At 45.5% G+C, this 26647-nt stretch overlaps 1 protein-coding gene across 1 annotated transcript in view; it reads left to right on the plus strand.

Moving 5' to 3' along the window:
• Positions 1-18745, plus strand: part of LOC142493018 (heterogeneous nuclear ribonucleoprotein L-like) — a 46316-nt gene extending 27571 nt beyond the window's left edge. The window contains exons 7-13 of the mRNA XM_075596403.1: positions 1076-1144; positions 7820-8037; positions 9369-9490; positions 10472-10673; positions 11681-11738; positions 11835-11933; positions 18583-18745. Coding sequence (XP_075452518.1) covers positions 1076-1144; positions 7820-8037; positions 9369-9490; positions 10472-10673; positions 11681-11738; positions 11835-11933; positions 18583-18638 — 824 coding nt within the window. The 3' untranslated portion in view covers positions 18639-18745. The remainder of the gene's footprint in view (positions 1-1075; positions 1145-7819; positions 8038-9368; positions 9491-10471; positions 10674-11680; positions 11739-11834; positions 11934-18582) is intronic.
• Positions 18746-26647: the final 7902 nt, after the last annotated feature.

Here is a 26647-nt window from a genome sequence, read left to right on the forward strand (position 1 = left end):
GTTAAATTCTTAAAGTGCAAATTGATATTTTATCCAGACTGCAGTATGTTTCCTGTATAATTATATGTAAAAAGCTAACAAGGAGTTGCTGTATTGGTTGCAAAGTTCTGCCATGTTAAGTTTAGCTGAGAAATATCTGCACTAGGTCAGCAGGTTGCTTCATCACGTCCCTCCCTATGAACCTTTTCCAAATTGGTTTTAAGCATTTCAAATCAGAGAGCGTGACCATGATCTGCCCCATTCCCCAATTCTGTTTCACATGAGCTGTAAATCTGATATTGGCATAACCAGCCTAGTACATCTCTTCCTTGGTTCGCTTTACATTGTTTCTGTAACCTGGTAAATGATGAAAATAAAGGCTGTGAGGGGTTGTTCGTGTAGCATGTGGCCTAGAAAGAAATGTTCAGTCTTTGTGTGGGTTTTTGCATGTATCCTGCTCTGCAGACGAATGTGTAGTTATATTTCCACATTGTTCACTGTGTTATAACTGATTGTGAAACCGTGTAATACAGGTTGTTATTCGCTTATGCTGAAACCTCTTGAAAGGAGACCTCTTTGAAAATGTGTTGCTGGTCAAGCTAATAGTAAGCTCTGCTCTTTTAACATCTTAAACTGTGATTCCTAATGTATAGTGTAAATTGTAGCCTTGTGTGATGTTTCATACTGTTAATGTCCTGTGCTATACTATGAAAGCCTTGCCTTCCTTATTCCTTTGGTAAAAGTTTGATTATTATGTGAACCTCTTCCATGTTCCCATGTATGAGTTTGATGCACTGTTATATAGTAACATGATTTTGTTGGGTGGGACGTTATGGTTGTTTGGTAAATAGACCTATTTAAACCTTCAGTGCGTGAATATCACCCAGCGCTGAAAAAGCTTAGCGGATCCTTTCAAATATAATCTCTGTATACTCTCCTCCAACATGTTCTCCATTTTGCTTTTATTGCAACCTTGATTAATGTTGTTGGGAGAAGCCCATGGATTTTCCTGCTTCCCAATGAACCAGGAAATATATTTAAAGATAAGTCCTCTTTTCATTTTAATGTTGATGATGGTTTTTTACTTCTGTTTTAGACACAGGCCAAGGCCGTCACAGGAAGGCTATCTTGGGAGACCACCCTTCTTACAGATATGATAGTTATGGTAAGTAAATAAGGACCTGACCTGGTGAAGGTGCTGTAGCAGCACAAACGTTGATGCAAAGAAAAAGATAATTATGATTAGATTGACCAACATTTTATTGATTCGTATGTCTCCAGTGTACTCTGCAAGATACTGAGCTGGCTGCGCCTGTGTTCATCATTTCTACTGTGCAACATCGACTTCTGTCTTGTGCCAGAACACATACCATTCATATCACTTTGCATCTCCTTTCATCCATTGTAGCCTTTTCTTGGCCAAAAATAATGTGCCCACTATTACGGTCTAGGATATTTGGTTGCGACCATTTACCACCACTCACCTCTCCGCAGGAACATCTCGTCGCCGGCCACTTAGCTACCAGTTTAGACCCTATCCTTAGCCCTTGGTCTAAAAAACAGTGGTGAAAGTAGGCCAACACACAGTACCGGTAAAACCAATAAGTGCCGGTTTGCAACTGCAACAAGATGTGAGATTGCAGCACTATGGAAACAAAAAGATATCCCACAAATTCCTAAAATTCGTAATAGAATCTGGTTTGTCTGTCAAATGCAGAAATTGACAAGCCTGGTAAATGATACCAGTACTACATTTCAGAAAGTTTGTCAGCCATGGTTAGCTCAGACATCCCGTGATTGAGTATGACCACAATTTTGCTATGATAGATGTAGTTGCGTTCTCATCTGATGTACAATTCCAGGCTGGCTAATAGAGGGCTATACTGTATCTGAAGTCTTTATCAGAATAGAGCAGACAGTGACTGCGGAGGCAAATAAGGTTGGACCAATCAAGCAGAGGAAAGTAACCAGGCCCTTCCCCCCCCCCCCCTTCCCAGATGTGCCCCCCCTGATTTTGTTTAATCCTAGAAAATCTAATGTAATGATGTGTATGTATACTGTGTTGAATTACAATAAAATGTAAGTTACAAAAAAACTTTAAGTGCCGCTACTGCGTAGAGTTATGAATTATAGGGGATCTAAAACTTCCTGCCTCTCTCCTTGTCTCCCTGCGGTCTCTTTGAGGTCTCTCTCTGCGGTCTCCCTATCCTTCTCTCCGTTTCCCTGCGGCTTCACGTATCTCCAACAGGGCTGGCTGCCGTGGATGCCCATATTGGGGCATCCTACGTCTGTGACTGGAGCCGGCTCTGTAATGGGGAGATGCGTGGAGAGAAGGTTAGTCAGATGTACGACCACCAACGGGGCAGGGGCAGTAGAGCATGTCCTGGGCCCGGTGGCTGTGGGGGGCACAGCCAGCCGGAGCTGGAAGTCTGCTGCTGGGCCTGTGCTGCCGGTCCCCAATTCTCCCCAACTGCGGCGGCCCCCCTCTCTATTTTGTGGTGGTGAGAAGTAGTATTATTGTGTGTTTGCTAGTATATTGTGTATCTTTTTGTGTGTGGGGTATTATACTGTGTTTTGTGTGGAGGCGGTTTATTATATTGCGCATGGTATGTGGGGGTGTTATTATATTTTGTATTGTGGGGGCTATTAGTGTTTTGTGTGTGCGTGCGTGCGTGCGCGTATATTGAAGGAGCAGGATTGAGTGAGGGGGATGTCATTGAATGATCGAGGGGGCCTAAGATAGGGGCCAGGTGGGGGAGAGGAAGTGATGGGGGTAAGAGACGCCGGGGGAGAGAAATAAATTAAGAATTGAGAGGTAAAGGGGGGGTGCGGGTGCCTGTAAAAACTACTTTCACCTCTTCTAAAAACCTTACCCCGATCCCCTACCCTAAAACCGCTAACGCCAATTACCTACTTTGGGGCCAAAATTTCCAGCGGCCAAAAGTCTGCAGCAAAACAGCGCGTCCACATCTCCCATTCTGCACAATTATTCCTTAATTAAATTTCTCTGTAACGAGTCTATAAGGAAGCTTTCTGAGGGCCTTCTTCTGGCAATCTGGATTTAAGGAGGAGGGGGTCAGGTTAGCAACACTTGTGCTTATCAACGACACGGTTGTATTTTTTTTTTTGTATATTGATTGATTGATTTAAAAAGTGACCGTCTTTTATTTATTTTATTTTTTTTCTTACTGAACAGATCTTTATCATGAAAATTATGTTTTCTTAATATTGTTATTGCCTAGCTCTGTGTGTGTGTGTGTGTGTGTGTGTGTGTGTGTGTGTGTGTGTGTGTGTGTGTGTGTGTGTGTGTGTGTGTGTGTGTGTGTGTGTGTGTGTGTGTGTTCTGCATTTGCAACCACAAGCATCAGTTTTTTTATTTTTGCTTTTTAGACCATACAAAGATGCAACTATATATTTTTACATTGTTGTATTCTTCCTTTCTGTTGAAAAAGAAAAAAAGCTTATTTTTTTTTCATTAGTCGTTGGAAATGTAGTTATTTTAAGAATGTGTGGTTGTACCTCCATACAACTCTATATAAACTGCTCTTACATCTGCAGAAATACTTCTCAAGCAGCCAAATAAATAAGAACGAAGCTGATTAGATTTATTTTCTTATTTTTTTTTTTCTCTTATGGTGGCCTTTCTTTCTCCCACACTCCGCGCCCTGATGGCAGGGATGGAGGCGTGGGGCTCCTGCTCTCCTCTCTCTGCCGTTACCGAACCCTTCCTATTCCTCCATCTCTTGCTTTTCCCTCCTTTGAGGCTCACACTGTCCAGATCTTCTCTCCTCTCCCTGTCCATGTGGCGGTCATCTAACGCCCACCTACCTCTACTCATCCCCCTTCTTCCTTTCTCTTTCACTTTGAATCCTGGCTCTTTCTTTCTCTCCTCAGACTCCCCTGTTCTTCTCCTGGGGGACTTCAATTGCCACATTGATGACCCCTCTCTCCCTTGGGCTTCCCGCTTTCTCTCTCTAACCTCTTCTTTTGGCCTTCAACAGTGGACTGCAGCCAGCACCCACAAGGACGCCACTACTTAGACCTGGTTTTCACTAAAAACTTCTCTCTCTCCAATTTCTCCATGTCCCCTTTTCCTCTCTCTGACCATCACCTCATCTCATTCTCTCTATCTTGCTTCTCCCCTTCTCCACCTCCATCTGCCCCCCGGTTCTGCAGAAACCTACGCTCTATTCACTTACCTGAGTTTGAGTCCACTTTACGCTCCTCCCTCTCCTCTCTCAGCTCTGCTACAGACCCTGACAACCTGGTCAGGAACTACAACTCTGACTTGTCCTCCTCTCTTGATCAACATGCCCCGCTTTCTATCTGCTGCCCCGCCCTTCTAACCCTAGATCCTGGCTAAATTGCCACACGTGCATGCTGCGTTCCTCCACTCGTTCCTCTGAACGCCTCTGGAGGAAATCTCATACTCTCACAGACTTCCTTCGCTACAAATTTATGCTATCCTGTTTCAACTCTGCCCTCTCGCAAGATAAACAAGCCTACTTTTCTTCACTAATCAACATGCACAAGTCTAACCCACGCCGACTGTTCTCTGTCTTTGATACTCTACTGAAACCACCCTCAGCTGCCTCTCCTTCCTCCATCTCCGCTAAGGACTTTGCTGACTATTTAAGGAAAAGGTGGAATCCATACGTCAGAACATCCCCTCTGTTTCTTCCTCCAATCCTACACCTCTTCCTAACTCTCCTCCTGCCTTCCTTGACTCTTTTTCCACTGTCACAGAGGAGGATGTGTCGCTGTTGATCGCCTCTTCTCCCTCTACCACTTGCTCTCTTGACCCCATTCCCTCCCATCTCCTAAAACCTCTTGGTCCTACAATAATCCCTACACTCTCACACATTTTTAACTCCTCCTTCTGCTCTGGAACCTTTCCATCCTCCTTCAAACATGCAACAGTTATACCATTACTCAAAAATGGCAAGCTTGACTCTACCTGTCTTTCTAACTATCGACCTGTCTCCCTCCTGCCTTTTGCCTCTAAACTCCTTGAACGTCTTGTATTCTCTCGCTTGCTCCATTTTGTCAACACCTATTCTCTCCTAGACCCTCTACAATCTGGCTTCCATACTGCTCACTCCACGGAAACGGCCCTCACTAAAATAACTGACAACTTCCATGCTGCCAAAGACAGAGGTCATTACACTCTGCTCATTTTACTCGACCTCTCTACAGCATTTGACACCGTGGACCACCCTCTTCTCCTTCATATTCTCCATACTCTTTGTATTCGGAACAAAGTTCTATCCTGGATCTCATCCTACCTCTCCCATCGTATTTTCAGTGTCTCTTCTGCTAACACCTCCTCCTCCTCTATTGATCTCTCTGTGGGGGTACCCCGGGGCTCTGTCCTGGGACCTCTTCTCTTTTCTCTGTACACACTCTCTGTAAGTGACCTAATAACATATTTTGGGTTTAAATATCACCTCTATGCTGACGACACACAAATGTACTTTTCAACACTCAACCTTACACCTGCTGTACAAACCAAAGTTTCTGCATGTCTCTCTGCTATATCCTCCTGGATAGCCCTCCGCCACCTTAAACTCAACATGGCTAAAACAGAGCTCCTCATACTTCCTCCCAAACCTGGCCCTACTACCTCCTTCCACATTACTGTTGGAACTACGATCATTCACCCAATAGCCCAAGCACGCTGCCTAGGGGGTCACACTCGACTCCTCTCTCTCATTCGCCCCTCACATTCAAAACATATCTAAAACCTGTTGCTTTTTCCTCCGCAATATAACAAAGATACGCCCTTTCCTCTGTTGCTCGACTGCTAAAACTCTGACTCATGCCCTCATTCTCTCCCATCTTGATTACTGTAACCTCCTGCTGTCCGGCCTTCCCGCCTCTCACCTGTCTCCCCTACAATCTATCTTAAACGCTACTGCCAGAATAACTCTACTCTTTCCTAGATCCGTCTCAGCATCTCCCCTCCTGTCTTCCGATCAAATCCCGCATCTCACACTCCATTCTTCTCACTTTTAAAGCTTTACACTCTTCTGCCCCTCCTTAAATCTCAGCCCTAATTTCTCGTTATGCACCATCCAGACTCTTGCGTTCTTCTCAAGGATGTCTTCTTTCTGCCCCCTTTGTATCTAAAGCCCTCTAGCACCCTCTCTATCCACCTATAAGACCCACCTTATAGCACTGTGGATATTCTCAACACATGATACATAATGGATACAAAAAAGACACAGCGCACAACGCTCATAGTGCATTACAAAATATTATTGACATATATAATAAATGGGTGAGTAATGTGCGTACATCAAATGCAATAATAACGAGCAGTTTCGGGATATTTTACCCAACGCCTCCGGAGACCAGAATAGGTGTCCTTGCAGGAGTGATGCTGCTGTCCTCGATATTGCAGGGTCCTATTGAAATTGGTGTACAACCTCTGCTGTTCCTTGCTCCCCTAAGCACAGGTAGGCTGGGAGATGCTGATTCCTGCAGTGCTTCAGCAGGGCAGTCTTTGGCATCAGCTGGGCGCCAGCACTCTCCTCCGTGTGAAGCGCTTCCTGGATCGTGACGTCACCACGGGGATTTCGGCGCCGCTCACAAACAGTCAGTCGCGCACTGCGGTGCTGGTATGAGACTAGAACACTGGTAAACCTTGTCCTACGCGTTTCGTCCCTGAAGAAGAAACATTCCGTTCCGTTTCGAAACGCGTAAGACAAGGTTTACCAGTGTTCTAGCCTCATACTAGCACCCCAGTGCGCGACTTTGACTGTTTGTGAGCGGCGCCGAAATCCCCGTGGTGACGTCACGATCCAGGAAGCGCTTCACACGGAGGAGAGTGCTGGCGCCCAGCTGATGCCAAAGACTGCCCTGCTGAAGCACTGCAGGAATCAGCATCTCCCAGCCTACCTGTGCTTAGGGGAGCAAGGAACAGCAGAGGTTGTACACCAATTTCAATAGGACCCTGCAATATCGAGGACAGCAGCATCACTCCTGCAAATACACCTATTCTGGTCTCCGGAGGCGTTGGGTAAAATATCCCGAAACTGCTCGTTATTATTGCATTTGATGTACGCACATTACTCACCCATTTATTATATATGTCAATAATATTTTGTAATGCACTATGAGCGTTGTGCGCTGTGTCTTTTTTGTATCCATTTGCTAGCTCCAGGGGGATCCTGAGCCCCCCCATTCCATCACAGCTGCAGACGCTCAATCCTAGGTTAAGTTATTTATTTATTTATTTATTTCACATATCCTTCACTTATCACGTCACGATTTAGTTTTGCGCACTATTACTTTTTTGTTCACATGATACATAAAGCTTGGCCCCCTGCAGACGCACTTACCAGAACTCCCTCCTACTGTCTCTGTACGTTCTCCCTACCTACCAATTAGACTGTAAGCTCCTCGGGGCAGGTACTCCTCTTCCTTAATGTTACTTTTATGTCTGAAGCACTTATTCCCATGATCTGTTATTTATATTATCTGTTATTTATTTGATTACCACATGTATTACTACTGTGAAGCGCTATGAACATTAATGGCGCTATATAAATAAAGACATTAAAATAAAATTTTGTGAATCTGTTAAAGGTACACAAAGTTGAAATGTGTAAGATATATTATATATATATATATATATATATATATATATATATATATATATATATATATATATATATATATATATATACGCACACCTTAAAAAAAAAATATATATATATATATATGCCTTTATTTTCTAGACCGTTTCCCGATTTTACCATGGATATATTTACTCTGCAATAACATAGACCAGAGAAGGGCACCTAATTGTAGAAATAACCCAGATTTTTCCTTCTAGGCAGCTATCAACCTTTGTTGTCATTACCAAACCAGTACAGGATGGGATATGGAGATACCCCCGACTTGGTGTCTTATCCTCTGCCCCAAACCTCCTCCTCATACCTGCAAGGGGGACCTCCCATAGGCTCCGTGGCCATGGTTGGCAACTTGCATCAGGAAAAGATGAACTGCTCCAGAGTTTTCAACATTTTCTGCTTGTACGGCAACGTTGAAAAGGTAAACCAGAAACAATGCATCAAGAATTTTGCAGCCAGGAGATGTTCCCCTCCTTTTAGTATTGGTTGGGTGTCTGGATTCTTTAAAGGTTGTGCAACATCTTGTTGTGCCAATATAAAACATGATCAAGGTGAAGGGACTTAACCCATAATATCAATATTGGTCCAGAGGGGTATAACCTCTTCACTGCCCTTGGGGTGTTTATAAATGTCCTGCATTTCCCTGAGGAGCAATATTAACTCTGATCACTAAATGGGATCTTAAGTATTAACATAAGAATAATAAACGTTAATGATCCCTCTGAGATGAGGAACTAAACTTCTCTCCCTCTGAACTTCAAATCTCCCAGGCAGAGGACCACAGTGATGATCAGGGGGGAGGTGGGACCCTTCCCAACATAACAGCCCCCCCATTGATTTACCTCTCAAGTAAAATTTGATGGCAAGGGGGGTGTGGCTCCCCCATGTCTTGGCTAACTATGTGTTATTTTTTTCATAGAAATGATAATTTATACTATTTTATGGTCACACACAGCCCCAAAATGAAGACTGGATTATTCCTCTAAATGATAGTGGTTATTTTTGTACTCTCATCCCAGTAATCATAGTTGTCTGGGATCATCCTTGTTTAGTTAATGTAATTACATGTGAAAATAGTAGTGTCAAAATCTGTCTAATGTTAATTTTGCACCCACCACCATTTCTCATATAAAAACATGGCCTAAATAAAATGTATTATATTTCCTAAAGTAGACGAAATGACATTTTCGGCTCCTCCTGCTGCAATCCCCCCTTTTGCGCATGCGCGGCCTCCATTCTGCACCAGCATATGAAAGATCATGGGTTCAATTCCTGCATGGTGTAGGGGGAAGGGGGAGGTGTGGTGTATATGTATGTATGTGTCCGCGTGTGTCCGTTAGCATTAAAGCATTGAATGTTGGGGTTTTTTTTTGTTTTTTTAACCCTTGGAGGTGTTTTTAAATCGGGGTCCATGTTGTAGCGGATCGCACTTTCACGGGGTTGATCTGTACTGCTTTGTAATGAATTTTAAAAAATCCAAAGTGTTTTCAATATAAAGGGCTTGAGAAGTTACTAATATGCATTTGGAATAACGCCAAATAGAAGTGTACCTTCTTGTGAATAGTTACTTGGGCACAACTGACACATCATTGTTTTAAATTTGTATTGCAAAAATCTTAATTACCTTGGCTGCGCACAGGTGCGAAACTGCTTTGGCAGTGACTGCATTACAATCATCTGTCACCATAGAGCGGTTTTAGCATCCTGTTGATATTTTAGCTATAACTTCATCTTCTATTTGTTTAACTACAGGTAAAGTTTATGAAGACCATTCCTGGCTCAGCCCTCGTGGAGATGGGTGATGAGTATGCTGTCGAAAGAGCAGTCACACATTTAAATAATGTGAAGATTTTTGGAAAGAGACTAAATGTATGGTAAGAAAGACATTGAATACGTACAGTACAGAGTTTGTAATGTCATTACTGGGGAAATCCCTTACAGGTCAAATAGACAGTGAATACAATTCCTGCTTAATAGATGTAAGAATGTAATTCTTATTTATATATGTAATAGAATGCAGCAGAGAATTATAACATTAATCATGTCTGTGTTCGAAGACTAAGTACATTGAAGGAATCACTATAAATATATACATTTTTTTATTATTACAGGTATTATTATTTAGATTTTTAAGTTTTAATTATATTTGAAGTTGCTATAGGTTATCCTAGTGTCCCCCCATTTTGTTTGGCTTTACAGGACCAGGAGGGCCCTGGTTCCAATGCTTTAACAAACCATGAGGTTTTTATCTCCACCACCCCCTCTCCCCCTTCCATATACTGTATGTATGTGCACGCATGTACGTACGTACGTACGCACGCACGCACGCACGCACACGGACCCTCCGGTTCCAGTGCTCTCCCTGTTTCCACCAGTGATGATCACAAATGCTAAAAGGGGTTAGATATAAATAATTGCAAGCACAGCCTGTAGCCTCGAGATCTCCCTTTTCGCTTTTGGTAATTAGATTTGTAAACTCTTTGGAGCAGACTCCTTTTCCTAATGTCTACTATTATGTATGAAGGGTGTATTCCTATAAGTATAAGGTCACGTGTGTTTCTGCTGTAAAGTACATACACTAATGGCTCTAAATACATAAAGAAATCCATTCATGGTGAAACGCCAGAGGGAGAGCTGTCAAGAATTAATTGACCTACTAGTCATAGTAGTTGAGAAAGCCAGCATAGTCTCCTCCTCCCAGCACATACTTCTAAATCGTTACATGCTGCGTATAGATGAACGTATCGAAGACAAGCCTAGGCTATACTAAATAAGCATTTCACCCTATTTTCTGATGGTCGTAAATCGCATACATGTCAAGGGTACCAACTCAATTTTTTCCCTTATAATTTCAGCGTGTCCAAGCAGCACTCTGTTGTCCCAAGCCAGGTTTTTGAACTAAAGGATGGTACGAGCAGTTACAATGATTTTGCCAGGAGCAGAAAAAATAGATTTGGCAGTGCTAGCCAAGCCTCTAAAAACATAATCCAGCCACCATCTTGCGTTCTGCATTTTTACAATGTCCCCTTTAGCATGGGAGAAGAAACCTTCCAGAAGGTAAAGAGCATAAACTGCCTACTATATGTTTCTCTGTGTGTTTTCTCAGTGGTGTGGTCATGCACAAATAATATGAATTTGATCTGCGACAAAAGTGATGTAAGTGGGGGTGGGGGAGAAGGGAATGCTGCTTATTAGCCCTGAAGAAGGCCAAATACGTTGGGAATAAAGTAGGTAGACTGTATGAATCTACAATGAGCTGGAACTTTTATATAGTGCACCTAAGTCTGCAAGTGTAAGTCAGAAAGATGCAGATATTTGTGTTTTGAAGCAACAGAACCATAATACATCTTTATGGAGTACACTGTCGGACCTATATAACGGAAAATGAATTCTCTGAAAAATGTGTTTTAAAAGGATCTTTAATGTTAAAATATCTACACAGAATAGCAGCATTGCTCACCATTTATTTTATTTGAATACCACAGTTTCTGCAACTACCTGAGCCAACAAGCTACTAAAAAGCATATGTTTTTAGACCAGTGTTTTTCCAACAGGTGGTACCCAAGCATCCCTAAGAGGTTCCTTGCAATTTTCAGGTCATTTGAAAATTGTACCAATTACAGATGAATTTACAATGCATCTGATCTCTGACGCGCGACTAGAGATTTTTACACGTGATATTTGAGAGGGTTGGGGTTCCTTACAATGCATCTGATCTTGTAAATTTACATTTGCTGCCATTTTTCTTAAGTTGATTTCAGTTGGTTCTGTGACAAAAACGTAGCTTGAATAAATTAAGTTATGTTAGGATAGAGGATGAAGATTTACTGTTGCCTCCCTCAGTCAGTAAATAAGTTTAAATCTCAAAGCTTTCACATTTCCGGAAAAAAAATCTTTAAAATGCATATACTTGTACATATGTTTTTTTTTTTTTTTTGTGTTTTGTTTTTAATTGCCAATATTTAACCGTTACACCTGTCACTGATATTAGGTCACTTTAATCCTACGTGTCGCTGCATATTTAACATGTCTTCTCTAACAGGATTTCTTCTTGTTACTTTTAGCTCTGTGAAGACCACACGGTTCCCATGTTTATCAAGTTCAAGGTGTTTGATGCAAAACGTTAGTACAACTTTTTAGATTTCTACTTTTGATTAGAAGTTTTATACATTTTAATATAATAATTTCTTACCATCTTCACCCTCTCGTTTCCTCCAGCCTCCTCTAAAGCACTCTCTGGCCTGATTGAATGGGAGACAAAGACTGAGGCGGTGGAAGCCCTCACCGTATTAAATCACTACCAGATAAGAGTACCTAGTAAGTTTTGGTTCTTGTAAGCAGCGGTTACTGTACTAATTGATAGGATTAGACCAAATTGCTTCATATTCATAACTTTGCCTTTCAAAAAAAGAGCAGATTGCCATGACTTGCAAAAGGGTTTCAAAACATAATGTAATCATAGTTTTTTAATTGAGATTTTGCTGCTGTATCACGCAGTAAGGGTGCCCACTTCTTGCTCAATAAGGAAAGGGGTGCCCTCGCAAATAGGATCCCTTTAGTTGACTTCTTTCAGGAATCTCATTAACGTGAAGCACCGTCGCGTAGCATAGGTAATTCACACCAGTAACCATACTAGCATATAATAACTCTCACTGTCTAAGGTGAGAAGCAAAAGGTGTATTAAATCCCACCCTCTGAATTTTGGATGAGTGGACCATTCTTGAGGAGCGTTTGACGGTTAACTATAAAATAATGCTGCAGTTACTTGATCAAAAGTGCAATCCTCGATACACTAAGAGCATGGCAAAATAGAATCTTATGACTCAAAAATTCCAGTCTGATGTCATTACCCTTATGCTGCACTTATAGTGCCCGCGATGGCGACGCGACGTAGCTCAAAAACAAAACAATTGACTCAGTCGCCAGCGCTTATAGTAAGCGCGACGGAGCGTCTGAAAAATTGGTAGCCTGGTCTATTTGATTTTTTTTTAGAGACAGTCGCCAAGTGACTGTCTCTAAACCAATCAAATTGCGCTGCCCGCCCCTTTAGTGACGTCACTGGCGACCGTCGCTAAAAAACAAATTACAACTTTCGCGGGTGGCGACAAGTGACGTCATCGGTCTTGTCACCGTCACCAGCACTATAAGCGCGGCCTTATTTGGAAAGGAACAGAGCTATCGGGTTACCCAACTCTCTAGTGTGAGAAGGGTCCTTAGACATGTGCGTCTCCACAGCAGGGTATCTAGCAACTGCGTGGAGGGTGGCTATGACGCAAAGGGAGCGAAGTTCTCACTTTTTTTTTTTTGTGGTCAGAACGAGTCGAGCAGTGAATTCCAGAAAACAAAATGACAAGCAATCACCCTGATACAGGGACAATCCTTACAACTACAATTATTCATTTAACTTGTAGTTTGTGATTTTATATGTTAATTAGAACGGTTTGAGCGATTCATACCACCCGCAGTGTGAAATGTGAATAATGAATGATTGGTCTGGGTTGTGGTTTCACATACGTGTAACAGTGTTTGCCCGGGCCAATCTCATATTGCCCCCTTTCTGTGGAAACTGCTGCCTTACAGGACTCCTGAGTCTCCCGCTTGATGGTATTATGGGGAAGGTCTGGACAGGCTTCTGGGGACATACCCAGTACGTACTCACGGTGATAGCGCCTCCATCTATTTCAGGCCCCGGGATATGGGGTGGAATCCCTGGAATAGAACGTCCCCCTCAGGGATGAGAGATTCCAGTCTCATAACCGCTTCTTTATAAATCAGGAACACTTTATTGCACCAACAGCATACACTGGAGCAGCATACACAGCATTACAGGAACACAGGAGTTCTCCTGCAGGATGGACCTGGCCATACACTCCCAGTCAGGGCCCTGAAAGCAGGCCTATCTCTTCCACTACTCCATATCAGAGTAGTGGGAATAGTCTACCCGCCTCTCCCCTAAGGGAGGGCCCACAGATTGGCAGAGCCCTGCACAACTGGATCTGGTGACTGAGCTCCTCTCAAGGTAGGAGCAACTGACTAAATACAGGACATTCAGATCATTATGACAGATCCTTCAAGAGCCCGCCCCTGTCCCTTATTGGACACAGGCCTGACTGCACTGCTTTCTCTGCATCGCTGATCAGCAGTGAGTGGGGAGAACCCATGATTACTCCTGGCAAACTTACCCTTACTAAGTATTACTGCCCCAAAACTACCCAGCGCTACACTCTCCCTCTGGTGCAAAACAATGGTCCCCGTTTGGTCCTAAATTTGCTGGTCCATCATGTAGGCGAACAACCTGCACAAAAATACAAAATGACATAAACAGATACACAGTTAATATGGTCATTACAGTGCAGGTTATACACCTACCCACCATGGATATCTTAACAACGTAACTAGGATTACTCCCTTACTGGAGACTCCGTACTTTAATAATAATAATGTCTGGGGTCGGGTTTGTTTAACTCCCCTACCCTCAGGATATTTATTACTTGTACTACCATACCTTCTTAAGGTGGCCTGTGCACAGCATGGTCCGCTGGGTTTAGAGCAGAAGTACCATAACACTCTGGGTGACATACTGGACACCCACAATCGGCCTGGATGATACTGGTCGGAGAGGAACATGCCCATACACTTCCTTAAGGCATCTCCTGGAGATGTAAGCTATCTTTTCTGTCTCATTATACCAATTCTCATCTGATACTTCACGATCCCAATTTTCTATGGAACTATCAGTATCCCAATTCTCCCCCTCATCACTGTTCTCTTCATCAGAACTAAATTCTATCCCCTCATCAGCGAAACCCATTTCAAACTCACTTTCTCCCTCCCATGGATGGTGGAAATAAAGTAAAGCTTTTTGGCGATTCCTGGCAACTCTTGCCGACACTGGAGGCACATAGGGTTTTACCCGGGCAACAGGCACAATATGAACAACATTACCCAGAGTCCTGAACAAAACCCACCCCACCCGGTAATCAGTAAGTGGCTTGGGGCCTTCCCATTTACCCAATGACCCACAGTGACAATGTCGGGGACCCGAAATAGCTGGGACATGGATAGGGGCAATGGCATGGGCAAAGTGACTCTGGGCTGGGGCCGGGGCAGCAACAGTATCCGGGGTAAAGTCCTTGACTTTGGTTAGGTCAGGGCCTACCGCAGGGGACAGTGGCTTCTTGAACACAGCCTCGACAGGTTGGCGCTTCCCTCGGTCCACCACCCTGTAAAGGTAGTGATCCATTCCTTGCCTGGAGAGGGCACTACTCACCGGAGCGGTTGCAGCATAGTCCCGGTCCGCTTCGGCAGTCGACACGGAGGTGATGTCATCAGGTGGAGACATCACGGAATCCCGATACAGGGCCAAGTCCCGCCCCGGAAGTACGTCATCTGCAGGACGGGGTACCGGAAGCTCGACGCTGTCATTCACACGGAAGTAGGCGCTGGGCTGGGCCTCGTCTCCGGACTCGTCCATCGGAGCCTTTCGGGGGTAAGCAGATTGCTCACCACTCCGCTGGCTTGCGATGGGATCCTCTTCCTCCGGTTTCATCTCCGATTGCCCCACCGACACACTGGGAGTCACCACGGCCGTGGGACTCTTCCGCGGCTCCGGCCGCACCAGCACTCGCCGTGGGGTTGTCTCTGGACTCAGCCGCTCTGCGTTACAGGTAGGTGGCTCTTCCTTCACATGGTCGCTGGTGTGGTCCGCCGGTTGGCGCATCACCATCCTGGAACTGTCGTCATAATGAAGTTCCGTCATTAAAGGTTCCGGCTCTGGAACCGGAGTACACGAACCCCTGGAATGTTAGCTAAGGCACACGGGCCCTCGAGTAGAGTACCGCCGTCGCCTTCACACCTTGAGCAAAGGTACTTTGGATATTGGGTCCCGACTACCTCCACGGCCAGGCGTTTTCATGCCATACAGTAGTGGGAACAATCACAGTTAGCCATCTTGGGCTTGAGGAAGGAGGACTGGTAAGATAAGTCCTCTCCCTTTGTTAGCTCCGAGGAAGTGAGGGTGTGGCAGCTAGCATCTGGCTTCTCCCTCAGTGACATTGGCGGATACTGATGTGCCCCCTCCCTCTGGTGGAGTTTAGAGGAGGAGCACGTGGTAGCAGGGCGTGACTTTGGCTCCGCTCTAAGCCTGTCACAGCGTAGGTAGGCGCGACTCCTGCTTTCGCGTCACTCACCTCCTAGGGGTGGGTCACTGACTTTCGCGCCAAGCCCCGCACAGGTTTTGCAGATGATAGCATGCAACTTTCTGCAAACAGTCCATGCGGTCTCTCAGGTCGGCAGGAACCGCCATTTTGGTCACCATGTCCACACGATGCGTTCCCTTGCAGGGGAACCACCATTTTGGATGAAATAACAGGATCACTCACAGCGGGAACCTCACGATTTCGTAGGAGGCCCGCTCTGCTGGACTCAACTTCGTGGCCACCGGTGGGTTTCCGGATGCCATTTTTAAACAGTCCACGATCACTTGCACACACTGGTCGAACCTCGGTAGGTATTACAGGCTGAAGAGCAGGCACATACACAATCTCAATGTCCTCAGTGTCTGCTCCCTCTGGTGGAACCAGAAGATCCATGCAGGACAAAAAGGGCGCGGCTATGACATTTGCGCCATTGCATAGCAAACTGGCAAAAGTAATTTCTGCATTTTGTAACTCCGTTGTGCACACAGCATGTGCGCTATCCAGGCTTGGCGCGATCCGCCATTTTGGATTCTTCGCACCACGCGGTGCATCACCACACACAGCAGCCGCCATTTTAGGTATTCCCAGTACTTTTAACACTGCGCAACCCTCCGATTTTTGGGAGGGGACTCGCTCTCCTTTGCTCACTGTAATACATGTAGCCTCTGACAATTGGTAAACTCTGCATACCCCAGGCTAGGCAAAACTCTTTCTTTTGTACACTGCACACGATGACAGTCCAGTACACGTGCTCTATGGTTAGTAGTCTGGTTACTGGTTAGAAGTACTCTGGGCTTCTCCATGCTGTACTTAGGGCGTCACCTACTGTTGGCTACACATAGCGCAGACCCTATCAGGAGTTCCTGGCCCATGTTAACCAGGCTACCCCCTTAGGCATCCTACGACTTTCTGCCTCAAGGTGACTAGAACAGCAATAGCCCTGTCTCCAGATCTACTTCACCCTTAAGGGCTATCAAGGGTGTGCTTTGCGAGTTGCAGGCTCCTGACTACCCCTAGACTCCCTTCCTTAGCACTTGCTCTGGAAGCATACATCCAAACTTTCTGTTTTGCTTCGCTGAAAGCCTGTCCTGATTCTCTCAGCAGCGCCTCCAATTGTAACGGTGTTTGCCCGGGCCAATCTCATATTGACCCCTTTCTGTGGAAACTGACTCTGGTTACAAGGCATAATAGTGTGGTGCACCTGCTGGCTTACAGGACTCCTGAGTCTCTCGCTTGATGGTATTATGGGGAAGGTCAGGACAGGCTTCTGGGGACATACCCAGTACGTACTCATGGTGACCGCGCCTCCATCTATTGCAGGCCCCGGGATATGGGGTGGAATCCCTGGAATAGAACGTCCCCCTCAGGGATGAGAGATTCCAGTCTTGCAACCGCTTCTTTATAAATCAGGAACACTTTATTGCACCAACAGCATACACTGGAGCAGCATACACAGCATTACAGGAACAGATGAGTTCTCCTGCAGGATGGACCTGGCCATACACTCCCAGTCAGGGCCCTGGAAGCAGGCCTATCTCTTCCACTACTCCCTATCAGAGTAGTGGGAACAGTCTACCAGCCTCTCCCCTAAGGGAGGGCCCACAGATTGGCAGAGCCCTGCACAACTGGATCTGGTGACTGAGCTCCTCTCAAGGTAGGAGCAACTGACTAAATACAGGACATGCAGATCATCATGACAGATCCAACAAGAGCCCGCCCCTGTCCCTTTTTGGACACAGGCCTGACTGCACTGCTTTCTCTGCCTCACTGATCTGCAGTGAGTGGGGAGAACCCATGATTACTCCTGGCAAACTTACCCTTACTAAGTATTACTGCCAGGAGGAGAAAGAACTATAGCCCCAAAACTACCCAGGGCTACATACAAATGTCACAAGTGCAATCGTGTAAGTCTCTGACTTCTTCATCTTAAAGTTGGGTCACTTCCTTTCCAAGTAGCAGTTACTCTCTTCGTAGCATACTTTTGAGCAGTGTCCGATAATAAAATAAAAAAACACATTTGTATTTGGACTGAGTTAAAGGGAGAAAAGATTAATAGTTTGGGTTGTAAACATCTCTGTATACACATTCATTTATTTCTTTCCCAACCCTCCCCTCTCTGTTAATGTCACTCTCTCCTACTTCTGTTTGTTTGTTTTTCTTCTAGTGCTTTTCCCTTTTTTTTTTCCCTCTATTTCAAAATTTTCTCTTATTTATAAATTTTCCTAATTTTATCTTAATTTTATTTTCCCCTTTCTCCTGCTTTTTAATTAATTTTTTAAAATATTTTTTCTCCCATTCTGCCCCCTTATTTTAATGCCGTCATTTTGTTTTTTATTTCTTCTTCCCCCTTCTTTCCCATCCTTCACTTCATCTCCTCCAATTTTTGTAAAATATTCTATTTGAGGCTAAAGTGCTTTGAAATGTATTTCCTGACTCTCGCTTCTTCTAGAACACGCGCACGTAATATTTATGCCATGTAATACACCAAGCGGGAAAGAGGGAATTTTGTTCAGAATAAGTAGAGTGTTGAAATAGTGAATTTTACTGCACTTTATCCTCTGATTATTTACAGTGCCACTAAATTACATCACAAATCATCAAATGTACTTGCTCTTGACTCGTGTGAAGAGCTGACATGCCTTTAAATCTGCTCTAAACATGAATGTCTTGTCAGAGCAGCAGAAAAAGTAATGTGTATAGTGGTGACAATTTTGATTGTTCCCCCATCATGGTGTGATACTAAGTTTTTGCTTTCCATTTGTTTACAGACAGCTCAAATCCTTACACATTGAAGCTTTGCTTCTCCACCTCATCCCATCTGTAAAGGCGCAGGAGAGAGGACTGCAAGAGCAAACCTGTTTTTCCATTTTGTAGATTTCTCAATGTACATGTTACAATGCCTTGTTTTTATTATACAATGGATACCAGTCACTACTGGAGGTGTTTTTTTTTGCTTCTCCCTCTTTTTTGACCTGCTTAAAGCAGCACTGCGTGTGTGAAATACTATGTTTGCAGGGGGGGCGCTACCAATCGGTGCAGAAAGAGTAGCAGTGGATGCATGAGGGGGGGGAGGCAGTGGATGCCATAGGCAGAGACACACGGGAGGTGCCGGAGGCACTATTTAATATTGTTGGGGAATTGCTCATTTGTTTATGCAAGTCTTTAATTTATTGAGATTGTTCAGGGTATTGATGTGATTTGGTAATTAATTACAAATGGCCTGGTATGAGAATGCTAGGCTTTTTTTTTTTTACATTTTATACCACATCTGGAGATGACAGCGATTTCTGTTTTATACGTTAGAATGAGTAACATGCTGCAGTCATTTTGATACTCTTTTGTAGTGGTTGATACTATATGTAAAGGTTTTTTTACAATCGCAAATGGAACATGGCATTTGGAACTTTTTCAGAGCGACGGATGCGTCACATGAGCGGTTCAGCCAATGACGGTGAACTGTTCACGTGATGGCCACGCCTCCCTATCGCCTCCCACCTGCAGTGCAGGTTTCGGGCGGGTGCAGCGCCCTGATGGAGCGCACACCCGCCACCCTTATAATCAAGGCCTTAGGCAAAAAAATTTTCTGTAAAACAGGAGTATAGCAGGGCTCTTTAACTATTTTCCAGGTGAAAAAAAGTGATTGAAGCGGTGAACAGCAATCTAACGAAAAAAGGCAGACTGCGCTTGAAAATGAATTTATTTGGCCTATGACCAAGAATAAAAAGAGACGGTCCCTGCGTTGTTCTCTGACATTGGCCAACTTAATTAATTTTTTTTTTCAAATAGTTTTATTAGGCATTTAGATATGAACACAGGTACAACAAGCAGTATAGCCTAACATTTTTGAATCAACATTTTTTGGGGGGAAACAGATTGACAACCTCAGTTGTCAGTAAAGAGGGGGGAATGCCTTCAGAGAGGGAAGGCAGAGGGGGGGGGTTGGGGGGAGGAGGGGTCGGGGGAGTGGGTGTCCCATCTGGCTGTTGGGGATGTAGTATCGGGGGTAGTTTTTAATCTCCTATGGGGAGGGGGTGGACCTCTGTCTCGCTGGAGATGGGCGTCTATCTCTATTGAGGGAAATCCAAGGTTCCCAGATGTCCTCAAAGGCGGGGAGTTTTTGTCTCACGATGGCGGTAAGCCTTTCCATGACCATCACATCACCTACTCTTTTTTTGATCGTACCCAGTGCCGGCGTGGTTGTTTTCCTCCAGGAGGCCGCAATACAGCATCTTGCCGCGGTAAGAATGAAGGATATTAATTTCCTGGTTGGTCGGACATTGGTGCGGCCAACAGGTAGGTCAGTGGTTCGATAGGTATGTCAAGGTCGGTGACCTCTTATCAGAATTTGGACCTTGGCCCAGAATTTCACAATTTCTGGACAGGTCCACCAGATGTGGACCATGTCCCCTCTATGACCACAGCCTCTCCAGCATAGGTCTGATGCCAGAGGGTAGATCTGGTTTAATCGTGCTGGGGTAAGATACCAGCCGAACATGATTTTATAAATGTTTTCCTTTATTGTAGTGCATAGGGAAGTTTCTGAGGCTGCCTGCCAGATTTCTTCCCAAGTCTCTCTTTCTATATTTTTATTCAGATCTGCTGCCCATTTGAGCATATTCAGATCTGCTGGCCATTTGAGCATGTAGTCATGCTGTTTGGGGATCGGAGAGTGCTCCAGAGCACCATATATGTCCGAGATTAGACCTTTCTGGTGGGTCTTAACCTTGCAGAGTTGTTCAAAGGTCGTGAGAGTGGGGTATTCTGGGAGAGGGCAAGTTGTCCTAACAAAGTTTCTGATTTGGAGGTATTTAAATGTGTCCAATTCTCTAATTTTATATTTGGTCCTCAGTTCTTGATAGCTCAGAAGCTTCCCTAGACTCAGTAGGTCGGCAATCGCCTCTATACCCCGCGTGTTGAATTGGTCTAACAGTTTAGATCCACATCCAGGGGGGAATTTCGGATTGTTAAAGATAGGGGTCAATTGGGAACTTTTGGAGGTAAGGCCATATTTGTATTTACATCTTATCCACACGTCCCGCGTGAGGACTGTAGTTTAAGATTGTGCATATGCCCCTCGCCTCTGTCCAGGCTCTAGAGGCAGGCTTGCAGAGAAGGCACTTTGGCATATCGAGTCTCTATCTCTACCCAACTACAACCGGTCGGGTCTGAGTTCCACATCACTACCTGCTTGAGCTGTGCGGCTAGGTAGTATTTATATAGGTCTGGGACTCCCAAACCTCCCCTAGATCTTGCAGCCAACAGGACCGATCTGGCGACTCTGGGTCTCTTGCCCTGCCAAATGAAGTGAAACAATCTGTTCTGCATATGTTTTAGATCAGTGCCCGGAACGTGGGTCGGGAGTGTTGAAAAAGGTATAACATTCTTGGGAGTATATTCATCTTGGTAGATATCATTCTACCGAACCACGATATCTGGTAACCTTCCCACTGATCTAGATCCTTTTTGATCTTGTCCCATAACTTCGGGTAGTTATCCCGGTATAAATCCCGGTAGTGCCTTGACACATGAATTCCCAGATATTTAATGTATGAAGGGCACCATCTGTAGTTAAAATTTAGTTTGAGGAGTGTGACTTCGGGATCTGGGAGACTAAGATTTAGGGCCTCTGATTTGTCGCTGTTTATTTTGTATCCTGATACCTTACCAAACTCCGCCAGTTCCTTCTGAAGGTTAGGGAGGGAAGTTAGGGGTTTAGTCAAAGTAAGAATGATATCATCAGCGAATAGGGAAATTTTGTATTGTTCTTTATCAATGGGGATACCCTGGATGTTCGTGTTTTGTCTTATTTTAGACGCCAGTTGTTCAATCGTGAGGGCGAAGAGGAGGGGGGATAGGGGGCATCCTTGTCGGGTGCCATTTTTGATTTGGAATCGTTCAAGGCCTCCGCCTGAGAGTCGTACTGAGGCAGATGGGTTCTGATAAAGTGCTTGAACCCCCTTTAAGAACGAGTCTCTGAACCCAAATTTTATCAGAGTTTGGTCTAGAAATAGCCAGTCAATTCTGTCAAATACCTTCTCTGCATCTAGGCTTAATAACATCGCCTTTGAGCCTGAAAGGTGGGCATGGTCAACTAAGTTGATTATTTTACGGGTATTGTCTGAGGCCTGCCGACCCAGGACAAACCCGACCTGGTCCTTGTGTATTAGTCTCGGGAGGATAGGGTTAAGTCTGTTCGCCAAAATTTTGCTATATAATTTAAGGTCGTTGTTAAACAGTGAGATTGGTCTATAGCTGCCACATTGAGTGGGGTCCTTCCCTTCTTTGAGTATTATAGCCAGATTAGCGGACGACATTGTGGATGGGATAGGACTCCCTTCTAAGAATGAGTTGAACAAGCTTAATAGGTGTTTGGACAAGATGGGAAAAAAATTCTTATAGTAGGCATTTGTGAAACCATCAGGGCCCGGCGCCTTGGAGATTTTTGAGGCCTTAACGGCCACTTCTAGTTCGTCTACTGTAATTTTAATGGTGGCGAGAGGAGGGAAGGGGAGGGGGGGGGGAAGGGGATAGGGGAGGGGTATGGGGGGGCAGGGGAGGGGGGGATTGGGGGAGGGAGGGGGGGGTTGCCACGAGAGGTTATCAGCTTAACATTGAGTAGTTGAACCTTTAAACTTATTTACATAGGAGCCGTGAGGGCTGTCCCTTTATGCGTTTGCAAGACTGTCATATTGCCTCAGCATTGGTGTAATCGGTGATGAGCGCGGAGGCTCGATTGTGAACAACAACAACATTTTATGCAACACATAGACATGGGAGAAACCTTGGGGTAGCGCTTCCGGGTCCCAGCTCGTTGAGATCCCGGGTGGGACATCAATCGGGGGGGGGGACACCTTCTCACGGAGGATTGACCTCTGTTTGCTTATCCAGGTTTTGGGGGAGGGGGGGGGCTTGGTAAGGGTGGTGGGAGGGGGTACCGCTAGTTAATGGGGGGGAATAGTGGGGGGAGGAGGGGGGGGTCTGTATCTGCTCTGTGTGGACCCTTCTGTAGCGGGGTACCATAACGCTGGATCAATGGGGAGTGCAGTGCGCAACTTGGGACAATGGGGAGAGACTAGTAGGGTGAGTGTATGGGGGTAACAGTTTTACAGACCGTCTTTAGGCGCTTATCCGCTGGTTGAGACTGGCATGTCCTGCGCCGTTAGCCCCCTCGCGGAGGGGGGGAGCAATCGAGACGGGATCCGGTGGGAAAAACCTTGGTAAACCAAAACAAGCCCCCCTCAGCCGAGGGGGGGGGCAGCGGGCCATCTGGGGCCGGAACTGGTACGGGGCTCGGTGGTTGCCGATTGCTCGGTGCTCCTTTTCGGGTTCCGTCCTCCGGGGTCACGTGATGCGGAAGGTGGTGACGGAGGGGAACCGCGAGTGGTGGTGACAGCTTCGTCTCGCTCTGGATTCGACAGGGTGCTCCCCGGTGAGTTGAGGCCTCTCCAGCCGCCATTTTGTGGGGATCCGGTGCTCACAGGACTGACTCCTTCGTCCGGTGTTCGGCGATGCGTCGGCTGGGACCGGAGATGTACTGCAGGAGGTGAAGGTTACCGTGCGTCTGGGAGTCGGTGGGGATCTTTATTTGAAGGTAAGCGGTGAGGCCTCTCCAGGCGCATCTTTATGAAGAGGCATGCGGTGGGGCCTCTCCAGGCGCCATTTTGTGGGGTGGCAGGGAGGGAGCTGATGTTCTCCCGGGAGGGCGTCATTATTTTGTGAGGTTGTCCCTTCATTTGTCTCGGGATTGCTTTTGCTCCGCAATTCTTTCCGAGGCTCTGACCGGTTGGTCCTCTCTGTCTCGGGTGCGGTTGCCAGCTTGGTGGGCGTATTGGAAGGGTTCTGCAGGGAGGCCCAGGGCCTTTGCCAGTGGCTCCATTTCCTCGGGATGTCTGATGGTGAGGAATTTTCCCTTGTGGGATATGATCAATTTAAAAGGGAATCCCCATTTATACTTAATTCCTTTTTCCCGAAGGAGTAGTGTAAGGGGGCGCATCGCCTTCCGTCGGTCCACGGTGAATTTTGAAAGGTCATAGACCTGGAGTGGCTCATTTTGGAACGTGATCGTGTCCCTCTCTCTGCTAGCTCCGATCAGTTTGTCTTTAGTGGAGTAGCTAAGGAGTCGCACGATCACGTCCCGCCGGCGGTTTGGGTCATCAGAGCGTGGGCCCAGCACCCTGTGCACTCTGTCTATCTCCAAATCGCGAGGGTCAAGGTCTGGACAGATAGAAAGAAGTCCACTAGGTAGGCCCTTAGGTGGGTGGGCTGTACCGCCTCAGGGATGCCACGGATCCTCAGGTTCTGGCGGCGGTCCCTGTTCTCCTGGTCTTCTAATCCGTTGCGGAGGGTGTGGATCTCTTGGCCCAGGCGGATTATTTCATCATCGGCCTCAGATTGATGTTGCAGGGCCTCATCCAGCCTGGTTTCAAGTGTGGTGGTGCGCTCCTGCAGGCCCTGTATGTCGTGTTTTATTTCTGCAACCGCTTCTTTTATGTTGGTTTCAAGCGATCGTTGGAGCTTAGCATGGAGCTCCTCGAGGAACTCCTTTGTTATCCTCCCGTCCGGTGAGGGGGGAGTCTCGGCGGGACTTGCCGGGTGTGAGAGGCCTTGTTTGCCTCGTGTGCCTGATGACTGGGCGCCATCTTGCCGTCTGCCTCCGCCTCAACGGGCTGTTTAGCGGGGGTGAAGAACCGGCCAACCTCTTGGGTCGGGTGGTTTTTCCCCCTGTTTGACATCCCCGCGGTCTTAGGGGGTGATCAGGTGCCTTTTGGGGGTTTTTCAGTCGGGTGAAATAGCCTAAAATCAGCGTTTATGCAGAAGGGTCTCCGGAGCTCTCCCTCTACCCGTCTGCCCTGGATGACGTCATCGGCACGCCCCCCCCCAACTTAAATAATTTTAAAGAGTTCAGTCTGGCTTTTTTCGTTAGATTACTGTGCACCGCTCCAACCACTTTTTCTCTACTCACGGCCGTGGATTTATATGCGAGTTACTTTGGACGCCATTTTGTCATTGTCTTAAGTGAAATACTAGACCCTATATATGTCCATTAAGTGAGGGTGGGTTTTGCCTGACCTGGAGACTCGAACCAACGATATCAACCAGGTGTACTGTAGGTGATCTCCCATTAATTCTCAGTAGGCTTATTCATGTGGATTTTGTGTACTCACATAGGTGCTTGAGCATTTATGTATCACAATGAGAGCTACTCACAACCACTTACGATACTAGAACATATTTATCAGAATGTGCACCAAGTATGGACTACATTACATACGTGCAATTTCAAAGCAAACATTATCAGCCATAAGCATTTTACAAATGCTGGTGGATGCTGGTAATATATATTAGACCTACAATCAAGCTTGACTCTGAAGCACTACACTGTGACAGCTTTGCCACGTCCCCTCACTCAAGGTATTTCTCCGGATGGGCTGGATAAGATAACATTGAGTGCAAGGGCTACAAGCTTATTGTAAATGTCATTTTATAGAAACCATATTTAAACATCTTGCAAGCATTTATAACATCTGTACCATGTATATTTACATTAGGTTTGAAGCAAGGGGCTATCTGGGGCTGAACAACATTGATTTCAGCTCTGGGGATACCCCTGCTTCCTGAAATACTTACCTCCGTAGGTGCTTTCGGTTAGAACCCTGGCTTGGTGCACAATATGGCGGGTTTAAAAGTCTGTTGTCTTCCACAACATCATCCCTCTTTGTCTTCCTATTGGCCCACGTGACACGGGAGCTTTAAACTGCAGAGATAGCAGCAGCACCACCTACGGAAGTATCTCTGGAAGCATGTGGGCTCCGGAGCTGAAATTAACGTGTTCAGCTCCGTGGACCCACAGCTTCAATCATATTAAATACATTTAAATTGTAATTAAACAATGTTTCAATTAGTTAAGAACTGCAATACTAACTAATTATACCACCTATAATACCTCAGAAATGAGTATCCTTAATTGAAAAATTATTCAATAGAAACTATCAGAACTGTATATGATATCAGAATGATTACTATCACTAATAAATTACTACCATTAGAAGATTGGTATATCGCCTTAAACGCATTCATGTATAATCGCTTACAGAGGCCCGGTGCTTTTCCCCAAAGCACTTCAATTAAATGCCAGGGGACCGTGTGAGGCCTCTAAGTTATCTTACCTTGTTGCGGGTGATGTCAGATTTGATGCTGGAGACAAGTTATGGGGGGGGGGGGGGGGGGGGGGGGGGGCATGCAAGGGCAAAAGTTTACACACCCCTGGCTAGACTACCTCTTTAACATACAAGTGAGTTTCAGTGTGAAAAATGTCACTTGTCTGCCTAAGCAACTTGTATGAAACTAGCAGAAGCCGAGTCCAAGGTCCGCATCAAGGCCTTTCGCGGACTCCATTTGGCAAACGGACCACCAGTTGAAGAGCCCTGGATTATAGCATAGCTCTTTAGATGCCACCTTATTAATACACACACTCAATATAGGTCACAGTATACACCTGACTAACCACTTCAGTTCCAGAGGGGTCAGTATTTTTATGTCCTCTATCATGGAATAGGTTAGAGCAGACTACTGACTAGTTATCGTTTCTAATATTGACAGCCGAAAATTAGGCAAGCAACTAATATAATAACATTAATGGTGAGCTCTCGCTCTTCAGACAAAACAATAGGAAAAGGAGTCCCTGCCCCGAAGCACTTACAATCTATGCGGTAAGTGGGGAGAACTTAGAGACAGTAGGAGGGTTTTCTGGTAAGTGCATCTGCAAGGGTGCATGGTCGGTGCATATATATGATATGTGTATTATCAGCCAGTGGAGCTACCCATATGCTTCAT

This window comes from Ascaphus truei, chromosome 4, assembly GCF_040206685.1.
Source record: "Ascaphus truei isolate aAscTru1 chromosome 4, aAscTru1.hap1, whole genome shotgun sequence".
In the NCBI taxonomy this organism is placed as follows: Eukaryota; Metazoa; Chordata; class Amphibia; order Anura; family Ascaphidae; genus Ascaphus; species Ascaphus truei.